General features: G+C 45.3%; 1 protein-coding gene across 3 annotated transcripts in view; it reads left to right on the top strand.

Annotated features, from left to right (window-relative positions):
- Positions 1-12192, top strand: part of LOC119179859 (kielin/chordin-like protein) — a 204853-nt gene that overhangs the window by 136549 nt on the left and 56112 nt on the right. For all 3 annotated transcript variants that reach the window (XM_075869387.1, XM_075869386.1, XM_075869385.1), the window contains exon 11: positions 9198-9362. In XM_075869387.1, coding sequence (XP_075725502.1) covers positions 9198-9362 — 165 coding nt within the window. The remainder of the gene's footprint in view (positions 1-9197; positions 9363-12192) is intronic.

Raw genomic sequence — 12192 nt, 5'->3', positions numbered from 1 at the left:
AAGAGGTAAAGACGTCGTCTTCAGGGAAACCTAAAACGCCTCGCACACACGCTGTACAGGCCCAAAAAGAAGCGTCCGACAAGACATCAAGACATTGTAGAAGCCGGTCACCATCACGAAAATTAAGGTGACAGACTTTCGCAAGGCGCACGATCGATATCTTTGTCTCCTGAAAATACGTGTTCTCCCAACAAGTTGTCTAGAGCCACAAACTTTCAGCGTCGCTCCAAGCCTGGTAGCTCAAGCAGTAGAAATGGCGTCATCACTTCCGGAACGTCCAAAAAGACCCGAGTGGATTCGCCAAACCGAGATTTATCACCTGATGCGGGTGAGGACTCGATAAGTTTTTTTTTGTTTAGTGCTACCCATATTCATTCTTTCGCTTCCTGTTGCCCGTATCATTGAAATGCTTGCTTCCAACCCCTACAACCACTATGCGTTTGCTGTCAATGATGCACGCAACCTGTCTGGTATTCCGTATGGTACTGTCATTCACGAAGTAACCTTGATGCACCAATTTGTGAGTTCTCTGCTGTGGCGGCGATGCCCTTTTATAGTAAGTGCATCATGTGAGTTACGTTGCAAGCGCCGTGTACTATTGCTGTTATTATTGGTGTTGCTTACTGTGTCCGTTGTAAATGTGCGGGTGAGTAAATCGCAGCGCCAGTCCTACGAGTATCATCACGTTGACTTCATTTACTGCCGCTTGACACAGGAGAGGTAGTGGCGTCCCCTGACTCATCGCTGGTAGGGATAAAACGATTGTTTCTTTTCCTCCTTAATTTATTTTAAATGAATAGTCTATCTTTCATGACTTTCAATGTTCGTGCTTTCAAGGATCTCGTAAAACAACATGCGATAATGAACCTTGCGTGCTCGCTCAGGGTGGACGTGCTTTTTCCTGCAAGAGACCAACTTTCTAGCGCGGCACGACGTCATGACTTTCTGTACTAGATTTTTGGTTGAAGCCTTCTTCTCCTTAACGCAGAAGAAGTCACGTGGCACCGGTGTCGTGTTTCTCAATCGGAGGTTCAGGCTGGGTGCGCATTGCCTCTTCGATGCAGAAGGCCGCGTTATTGCGGTGGACATGTGGATAAACGACCAGAAAATTTGATTCACTAGCCTTTACGCGCATGTGAATAGATATCTAGTCAATGACATTTTAGAGCTACCAAGTCATTCCTGCTAAATTCAGCACACTGCATGTTGTTAGGTGATTTCAACTGCGTTTTTGATTAAATTCGAGATGTCTGAGGCCCCAGTCAAGGACGAAGCACATTCCATTCGAAATAGCTGCACAAAATATGTAGAGAGTTGAAGCTGGTCGATGCATGGACAACGCTTTACGGGAACACCTTTGGAGCCGCGCGCGTTCAGGGTACGTCTCAGAGCAGAATTGACAGAGTCTATATCCCTAACGAGCTCGTTGCAAGTTTAGAGACATGCGATGTCACTTCTTTAGCGCATGGACAACGCAAGCTCAGCGACCACATGCCAGTGCTGTTCACCTTCAAGGCCCAGCTGGGAGGGCATTGCTCTAAGTTGTGGCGAATAGATTCATCAATTTCAAATGATTAAGTTTCGGTATCTGAGATAAGCATGGACATCTATGCGTCTTTGGAAGACACGCCGCGAATCACGCCGACAGCATGGGATCTCTTGAAGGCCAGATGGCGTGTGATTGCGCAGGAGGCAGGGAAAATGCGCCATTCACGTCTAACATCACAAATGAATGAAACATTGAGGCGTATTCAAATCGTTGAGCGCGCAGGTAATCTGACCGATGCAATGCAAGAGTACATTGGGGCAAAAAAAGCTAAATACGACCTTTTGTTGAGAGCAAGGTCCGGGGCTTTTAAACGCGCGTAGAAACTGCACCTGCCTGCTGATGAACTAGGTAACTTGGCATATGCACAGCGAGTAATGGTAAGGAAACACCAGCCCAGTAATATTGGCGCAGCACAGACAGACTGTGGGAGTATCGTCACACATCTCAAATCAATCTAGGAGGTTTTTCGGCTGCATCTTGAAAGGTTCTACTCTTCATACTATCTCTCCAAAGGCAGCAACCAGCATCAAAGAATCGCGGACTTTTGTGAAGGCTTGCCCAAGTTCTTTCCTGAGGCGTCTGATATGCTCTGCACTGAGGTGACAAATGGTGAAGTTTGGCAAGCCCTGAGTAAAATGTACACCACCTCGGCTCCAGGTCGAGACGGAATACTGACGAGGTTTTATATAACATTCCTCGACGTCCTAGGTGACGCACTTACTGACATGTTGAATGGGTTCATTGTTGATCAGCAAAAACCGCGGTCTTTCAGTGAGGACCGTGTAGTCTTGCTGCCGAAGGAGGGCATGGATCCTGACGATCCGTGGTCGTGGATGCCGATTACCCTCCTTAACACGGACTGCAAACTTGTAGCTACGCTCCTTGGCTTGAGGCTAAAACCTTTTTCGCCCAATATAGTGTCACCCACGCAAGCGTGTGCGGCGCAGGGAAGGTGTACTTTTCAAACACTTACTCTGATAAGAGATTTGTTCTACTATGCCAACGCCAAAAAACGTTACCGGTGCTTTCGTGCCGTTGAATCAAGCTAAAGCCTTCAACAGGGTCGAACATGACTACCTATACTGCGTACTTCTAATATTTTGTTTGCCTGAGCAGCGCGTCCGCTGTATGAAGCTCATATACACCAACATGACCAGCTGACTCCTCCTCAACGGTGTGGAGACAACAACCTTTCCAGTAACAAGAGGTTTTTGCTAGGGATGCCAATCGCACCGGTGCTCTTTGTTCTTACCATAGATCATCTTCTTAGGAAAGTGGCAAAGTGCCCTAATATTCAGGGCTTTCCAATGACAGTTCTGGGGTCAGTTAGCATCACCGCTTATGCAGATGACATCTCCGTGTTCGTGCAAAACGAAGCCAGTTACCGCGCTTTCTTGGAGCTGTTCGAAGTTTATCGGGTGCTTTCCTGAATACGGAGAAAAGCAAAGCCCTTCGTTTTGTTAGCTTCCACGGTTCTTTGCCGGGTGGTATTCAGCACATGGATGCCGTAAAAGTTGTCGGGGTATACTTTCAAGACGGGGAGGTGGCCAAAAGAAATTAAGAGGACGCCGTACATCGAGCCACGCAGGTCTTCGCATATGCCACTGACTTCAATTTGTCACTTGACGCCAAAGTGACGGTGGTGAAAACCGAAGCATACGCATATGCTTTTTATATCGGGCACATTGCACTCATAACCAAACTTTTTGCGAGCCGCCTTGCGTCATTGGTTGGAGCCTTCCTATGAGACGGGAAGACACTAAAAGTTCATCAAAAGTTCCTGAAGCTCCCAAAAAGTTGTGGAGGACTCAGTCGGCCAGATGTTGCGACATTCACAAAGGCACTTGCAGCTAAAACAGTTCACCAATTGTTTCAGGACAATGACTATCCTGGCCGTAGCTTATTGCTATATTGGACCGGAGCTCTTGGAGCCGCATTAACGTCGGAAAGGTACCGGGGACCCAAGCAGAACACCCACATGCCTTTTATAAGGCAGCAGAGGGCCTCAAGCGTTCGGTTGACGGCGACGCCACCGAAGAATACTTTGCAAAGCTCGCACCTGCACGCATTAGCGAAATGTTAATCAGTCGCTCGATTACTGACGAGGACAAACAGAAATGGAGGCCCAGCAAGTGGAAGAAATGGCGGAAGAACCACGTACTAGAAATAGAGAATTTGATTGGCTGCGGCGGTGGGACGCGTTGCTCACTAGTCAGAGAGTGTCAAAGTGGGGCGTCGTTCCCAATGACCACTGCCCCAACTGCAAAAAAAAGAGAAAATATCTGGCACACGATGTTTGAATGCGTAGCGGCCAATGGCGTGTGGCACGTCGTGCGTCGTCAATTCAGAGTGTCAATTCCTTCGGGCTGACAGCGTAGAAGGGGCTTAATTGAACAACTTGTACTGTACGTCAAAATGTTCGTCTTGTCGCGTCGCCGCTGTATAGCTGAAGCACCGCGACGACGCCAACGAGCTACATACCCAGCGTTACAGAAGATTAGATAGATCATGGTTTGGTACCTTACCGAACAGATTGAAACGCAGGGTGAAGAAGCCTTCATCAGAAGGTGGAATACACGTTTTTTTTTGTTTGAGTTCGGAAGGGTAATATTGCATTTTCTTTACTGCCATTTTAACTCAGAGAAAAAATAGCTTCTCGTCACACGTAATATGTGAATCTGTTGCAAATTAGTGCTTTCTGCATTTCTTTTTCCCTTTGTTTTTTTAGTCGTGCGTGATCTGTAACAATATTGAAGTGCTGTGTGTTACATCTTGTTTTGTTCTCTCGTTTGTGCACGCCGCTGAAGTTACTTTGTTAACCAGTCAGTTGTACTCACCTGAATTGTTGATACCAGTTTGCAATAAACTTTCCTGTCTTAATTGCTGAACGGTGAAACTCTACCATGCCCATAGTAAGATGGCTGCTGCAGCCACCATCTTGCCATAGGCACGGCTTCATTCTTGGGCAATCATTTTCACTCCAGAAATGTCTTTAATCATCTTTGGTTGCAAATGATTTATACGCAGGAGAAAGGCACAAAATATATTTGCCACGCCGAACATACGCAAACAGCACTGCCTTACGTAATCACTACGCATCAAAACAAGAGGTCGTGGGAAAGCCATATCTACTCAAGCAACGAAGAACAACTCAAGCATTCTCAAAACCACTGATGCGTCGCTTACCCACGAGTCGCCTTTGTTTCTTATCTAAAGTGATTCCATTATTTCCCGGGCCAGAGCATCTCAGCTTTCGGCAGAATTATAGACGCCTAAATACCTCGCTTCAAAAGAGCAGGTATGGCTGTGTGAGAGAAAACGTGCTGCCGGAGTGAAACTTTGTTCCCTTATTCTGACGTTCGAAGGCCACCTAATTTGGACAATGTAAACCCAATCAGAACTAAGTGGAATTTCATAAACCACGCACATGGAATGATACAAATAAGTAGGAGTCTGTTTCCTCAACAACTTCCCTTATTAGCTGTTTACAGAAAGATGGTTTTGTGCTTGCTTTATATAGACGTAAATATATATACACACGATTAATAACAATGTCTTTCACTCAGAACTAACCTTGAGCACGTTCATTCAGAATAACCGCCACATTCTCAATTTGGCAGAACCTGAATTAAGACTTATTATGCCCTGCCAGGGTTCTCCCAGACTACGAATTGGTGAAAAAAAAAAAAACTTGCTATACTGTGAGTGTAAGAGCTTCCTATAGTTCCGAGGGAAAATGTGAACATTGACACTACCGAAATGGCGAATCGATAAGCTCACTCAGCAAGGACTTTACGTAGGACTACAATAAACTGCCCCTAAGCCCTACCGAAAGTACGAAGGCGAGACAGTAGTTTTTTTTTTTCGCCTTCATTATACGTTATGTACAGCCGCTATCTCCTCCTCGACAGTTCTTCCTTGATAAAACATTGGAATGTTAGCACTAAGCGTTGACTCAGCCCAGATTTTGCGCTTTTTCTTTACATGCTGCTCCCTACGTTCGTGCAGTCGCGAACGCTCAAAACGAAGTGAAATAATTTAACGCGCACATAGCCATCCAAGACAAAACAGAACGTGCATGTGACTGCGTTGTAAAGAGAGATACCAACTTTTCATCATAGATGTCTCTCGTATACCGACAAACCGAGAGCGAATTGGATCCCGACATCACGTGAGCTATCTCCTGGTGTCACGGATTGCGCAATAAAGACAGTCAACTTTGGGATGAAACAACATGCTAGTTATTCGCTTTCTCGAAGGCTGTCCAAAGGCGCTAAAAGGGGCAATATTACTATGATGATTTTAGGATACTCCTAATATACTATTATCTGAAGTTTTGTGGCACGAAAACTACAATATAATTATAAGACGCTAAAATGGTTGCTTGGCCGTGTTGGTACTACATCGAGAAAAAGAAACAGCACGGAAACGAGAGCCCAGAAAAAGGTACACGTAGAGGGCGCTGACTTACAATAAAAACTTCATTCTTCAAACCCCGCATATCTAACTATGCAGTGGAACGGAAGAAAGAAGAAAACAGTGATAACCAGTGAGAAAAGAGCATAAAATCAATCTCATAGCTCGTTCAATCAACCAGATAAAAAGAAAACTTCGTTTTCTGAGAGGGCAATCGAAGGCCAACTCACACATGCATCCCCCATTCTATAGCAATTGTCAAGACCTCCAGTATTTCACGGGTAAGCTGGTCCCGATGAAGCTTGATAACTGCACATGACTGAAAATCAGTCGTACACCGACAATTTCGGCATTTGATGCCTAGGTGGCCAGGCACCACCAAGCAAACGCTGTAAGCCTGTTCTTCGAGAGGCTCACTTAGTCATCACCCAGTATGTCCTATTTAGAGTTTACCACAGGACAATGGTATGGGATACACTACGCCGTGAACGCATGAAACGAACTTATTCCCATGCTTAGTTGAGCAGGTTGTGGTCTCCCTAGTTCCTGGGTTGATGGCCCTACACATGCTAGCCAGCTTCTCCAGGGCAGAGAAAACTACCTCGACGTCACATCTGCCGGCTATCCTCTCTAAGTTGTGGGCTACGCTTTGAATGTAAGGAATAACAGCGTACTTTTAATTTTGCTGTCTACTTTTGCGAGTCTGAGCAGGCAACCCTGGACTCAATTTTTATTCTTTGAGAAAACATTGAGTCACAGTGGTCATCTCGCCATACAGGTATTCTGCATTGGGGAGGCGTTCTACCTGCATAATAAAACTGGCCTGGATCTTGTAGTAGCACGACTTCCTCAAAGCGTGGGCGAAGCATGCCTTCGCTACAGCCCTTTTTACAACTTTAGAGTGGGCCGACTGAAACAGTAGCAACGACTTACTAGCCCGTGCGGCATACTGCCAAGGAACATGGTCATATTTGACAGCAAGGCTCAAATCCAGGAAGCGGATTGTTCCCTCATCAGGAACTTCATTAGTTAAAGCAAGAGTTGACATGCACGCACGAGAAACGTCTAGAACACTGTTCATTGATATACCTACAGCTGAAGTACCAGCTTCAAAGAATACAAGGAAATCGTCAACCTAGCGAAACTCTTTCGCAAAATTCAACTCAGTTAAGCATTCCTGAACCGTTCGATCAAGGCTAGCCAAAAATAAATCCCTTAATATGGGTAGCAAACACAAGCCGATGCAAACTCCTTTTTGATGCAAATATGCATGATTATCCCAGGCTACATAGGTCTACCTAAGGTAATGGTACAGCAGTTTCATGAATCCATCCACAAAAATACCCGTCGTGTTCTGACAGGCAATGACACCAAAGTTTTCAATTCAACTGCGGATACAAACAAGAAGCTCACTGTGTGGCAACTAGCAACGAAGATTCTTGATATCTACCGAACAAGCCTAGAAGCCGGCAAACTGATTATTGTTAAAATATGCAATGGCATCCCACGAGCTTTTGACAAGAACAGGATAATCAATTTCTAACACTTTCATTTGCTATGAAGAAACTTCGCTACCAACGTTTGCCACGGGTTGGCCTCAGAAGCTGTTACGCGAAAAGAACAATCCACTTCGTGCATTTTGGCATCGAAAAATAATTGCGAACCGAGCTTTTTTCCAGCATCAATTATTTTAGTCAGTCAACGAAGGTTTAGTTTTTTACAAAGGTTTTTAGCCATGGTCTTAACCTTAGCAAGTGAAACATTATCTTTTTTGCTTAAAGACAGACTAAATTGCCTCGCTAGCTTTATTTTATGCGGGTCATTTGAAAGTACAAGAAATTTACCTTCTTTATCAGATGTTGGTAAGAAAAAGGAATAATCCTTTAGGAAAGACATAACTTGCTTTACAGAAACCGTTGTAAAAAAAGTTCTAAAAAGGGCTGCAGCAAAGGCCTGCTTCGCCCACGCTTCGCGGAAGTCGTGCTACTACAAGACCCAGGCCAGCTTGAATATGCAGATAGAACGACTGACCAATGCAGAATACCCGTGTCACGTGATGAGCGCTGTGGCTGAGTGTTTGCTTGAAAAAAAATGAGTCCATGGTTGCCGGCTCATACTCGCGACACGCAAAGTAAGAAGTACGCTGTCATTCCTTACATCCACGACGCGGCCCACAACTTAGAGAGGATAGCCGGCAAATGTGACGTTGAGGTTCTTTTTTTCTGCCATGGAGAAGCTGGCTAGCATGTGTAGGGCCATCAACCCAGGAGCTAGGGAGACCACCACCTGCCCGACTAAGCATCGGGATAAGTTGGTTTCATGCGTTCATGACGTGGTGTATTCCATACCATTGTCCTGTGGTAAACTATACATAGGACAAACTGGGCGATGTTTAAATGAGCGTCCTAAAGAACACGCTTACAGCGTTTCCTGAACGGTGTCTGGCCACCTAGGCATTCAATGGCGAGGCTGTGGGAGTACGACTGATTTTCACTCATGTGTGGTTATCAAGCGTCTTCGGGACCAGCTTACCTGTGAAATACTGCAGGCCTTGAAGATTGCTATACTGGGAGATGCATGCGTGAGTAGGCGTTCATTTGCCCTCTCAGAAAAGGAAGTTTTCTTTTTATCGGGTTGATTTCACGAGCAATGAGAAAAATTTTATGGTCTCTCTTTTTTCCACGGCTATCACTTTTATTTCCACTTTTTTTGTTCCACTACGTAGTTTTATATCCATTGTTTGAAGAATAAAATTTTTGTTGTAAATCAGCGCCCTATAGGCGTACTTCTCGAGTATAAGCTACTCTCGTTTTTCGCGGTGTTTCTCTTTCTCGATTTCTTTATAAGAGACGTCTTGGTGGAGGGCTCCGGAAATTTCGACCATCTGGTGTTCTTTCACATTCACTGACATCGCACAGTAGACGGGCCTCTACCATTTTTATTTGGTGCAAATGTGAGCGCCGCGGCCAGAATCAAAACCTCGACCTTTGGGTCAGCTTTAAGTACCATTGCCACTGTTCTACCGAGGCGGACCATATTTCCTTAAAGAATATAAATGACAATGCATTAGTAAATTACCCAATGTATTGTTTTCATGTAGCCTTATTTTTTTGTATAACCCTTCAATTCTTGCGACCCACTGTCACTTTTCCTTAACCACTCTGTTTTCAGTTGTACATCCTGTACTTCCCGTAATCAAATATTGCAAGTTTTAACCTTATTCCTCATGCAGTGGCGTTGCAAAGGGTGGATGCGCCAAGTGCCAGTGTCCAAATGGAAAAAGCAATTGTCATCTTCTTGGCAGCAAGTGCGAATGCAGAAATGGGAATTACTACATGCCTGGTTCAGAAATATGCGTCCAAGACAGCAAAATCTGTATACTTGGAAGCACCGTAAGGTGGGTATAAACGCAACTCCATGTTCTCTTTCAAAGAAACAGGCTGATGATAGCAGATTGTCCTGCACTTTGGTACTCTGTGTACATCATTACTGTGTAAGTGCATTGCGCAGGAAGTGAACTGGGTCGATAGCAACTCATGTGACGCCATAGCAAAACCCAGGTTTTGGCAACTATTTCGCTTAGAGGTACTTCTTGCTGGACTGAATGGTGCATCATAAAGCTGGAAAATTCTGCACACCTTGAAACGATACAGAGAGTGAAGAAGCACAAAAAAGGGCGCCAATCGCAACCAAGGAGGACTTTAAAAAATTTTCTGGAGTGGAAGCTCCCGCAATGCTTTGCCAGCAGCAGTGAAGCCAGCTTTTGCCACTGCCAAGATGGCGGAAACATGCTTTTTTCTGGTAGTGCCCACTTAGAGGTCAAGTGGCTTTGATATGTTAGTTTAATAGCTACTTTAGTTAGTTTATTAAAAGATAATTGTTCCCAAGAAAATAACACACAGAAACGAGTATTGCTGACGGAATCTCCAACGAACTTTGCCTTCAACAGCTTGCTAAACAAAATTAGTAACACTATGACACACTTGGAGCACCATGTGACCCAAAAAAATTGTCCACATTAAGCTTTTTGAGCACGCGAGGGAAACGCTTCGTTCTTAATCGCTGAACGGTAGTACTTTATCATGCCCATAGTAGTATGGCCGCCACAACCACCATCTTACCATAGGCACGGCTTCACTCTTGGGCAATGATTTCCACTCCAGCAATTGTTTTAATCTTCCTTGCTCGCAACTGATTTCTCAGCAGGAGAAAGCCAAAAAATATATTTGCTACACCGAACATGCTCAAACAGCCCAGCCTTACGTAACCACTACGCATCTAAACAAGAGGTCATGGGAAAGCCATATCCACTCAATCACCGAAAAGCAATACTGAAACGTGGACATTTTTAAAACCACTGATGTTTCGCTTATACACGAGTCACCTTTCTTCTTATCCAAAACGCTTCCGTTATTTACCAAGCCAGAGTATCCCAGCATTTTGCAGAAACAGAAATGCCTGAAAACGTGGATTCTCTAGAGAAGGTATGGCAGTGCGCGGGAAAATGTGCTACTGCATTATCTCCCAGCAAAACTTCATGTTTTCTTGCTCTGAATTTCGAACACCACGTAGTTTGGCCAACGCAAACCCAGCCAGAACGAAGTGTTTTTCTTAAATGTCGCCCAGAGAATGATACAGATACATAGAAATGTATCTCCTCTGCAGTCGGGTAAAACTTCAGAAGTCAGCGGCGTTTCCTCTTCAAAGGCGAGTGCATGCAAGCCTGCGCCATTAGGCGTGTACTCCAGACTGACGTCATGAGGCAGACCGCCGTTGACCTCACCTGCAGAGAATGTTGCCGAGATAAAAAGTGAGACGATTCCTTTAGCCACTGAGGGGATCGGCTGCAGCATTTCAGTCGTGTGCGGGGCCTCCCCTGCTTTCTTGAGTTGTACCCGACTAAAGAACTTTTCTCATAAGCTCGCTTACTTTAACGGAGATGGTTACACGGTTTCTTAATAAAGGCGTAAATGAATATTTACACAAATTCAAAGTGTTCCTTCGCGTTCATTTGTGCATGTTCATTCAAAACGGCCACCACGTTCTTATCTTCGGGCAACCTGGATTACCACATAGCATGCCTAGCCAGTGTTCTTCCAGACATTGCGTGTTAGCGAGAAATCCACGTGCCAGAATGTAGGTGCGAGGGCAGAGCGTCTTCCTAGTTTCGCGGGAAAATGTGAACAGTGACAGTATAGAAATGGCGAAACAAAAAGCTAACTCAGCAAGACCTTTACGTAAGACTACACTGAAGGTAACCTAAACGGCATTGAGTTGAAAGGCAAACAGTGGATTAAGTCTCGCTTACATTACTCTTTGTACAACCACTGTCTCCTCCTCGACACTTATTTCTTCATGAAACACGTTGAGTGCCAGCACTAGGTTGTTAGCCAGCCAGGATTTCACAATTTTTGTCTACATCCTGCTAACTCCCCTGGCGCAGTCAAAAAAACAATAAATGGAGCGAAACCAGTTTATCACGCAGTATAGTCTTGCGAGACAATGCAGAACGTGCTATGCAACAGCATGACAAATGTAGGAGACAATGCACAAGGCTAGATGAAGTACTGCAGTGCCTAACTGACGCCGGCCTTCCGCTCAACCTGAAGAAATGACGCTTCGGCGCAAGTCAGCTCACCATCCTCGGCCATGTTGTCTCTAAAGACGGTATTCTTCCTGACACCGCCAAGCTTCGGGCAGTTGCAGAGTTCCCTAAACCTGCGTCTCTGAAGAATCTGCGCAGCTTTTTTGGCCTCTGTTCGTATTTCCACCACTTTATTCGAAATTTCGCGATGATCACCGCCCCCTTGACTAAACTTCTACGCAGTGACTCGAAAAGTTACGCTTGATTTCCCGCCTTTAACGATGCTTTCGAAAAGCTGCGCCGCCTGTCAACCTCGCTGCTCATCTTGCGTAACTTCCACCCGACTGCTCCGACTGAGGTACACACTGGGGCGAGCGGTGTTGGACTCAGCGCCGTGCTCGCGCCGCGCAAATCGGGATTCCAGGAGTACGTAGTCGCATGCGCAAGCCGTACCCTCAGCAAAGCGGAGAACTATTCTATGACAAAACAGGAGTGTCCGGCAATTATATGGGCTCTAAGTAAATTTAGATCGTACCTATATGATCACCCCTTAGACGTATTAACCGATCACCATGCGCTTTTTCGGTTATCCGCATTGAAACACCCCTCCGGCCGTTTAGCTCACTGGCCTATGCGGTTGCAA

Source organism: Rhipicephalus microplus, chromosome 7 (assembly GCF_043290135.1).
Source record: "Rhipicephalus microplus isolate Deutch F79 chromosome 7, USDA_Rmic, whole genome shotgun sequence".
In the NCBI taxonomy this organism is placed as follows: Eukaryota; Metazoa; Arthropoda; class Arachnida; order Ixodida; family Ixodidae; genus Rhipicephalus; species Rhipicephalus microplus.
The sequence above is the reverse complement of the archived record's forward strand: the minus strand, read 5'-3'. Positions and strand labels throughout refer to the sequence as shown.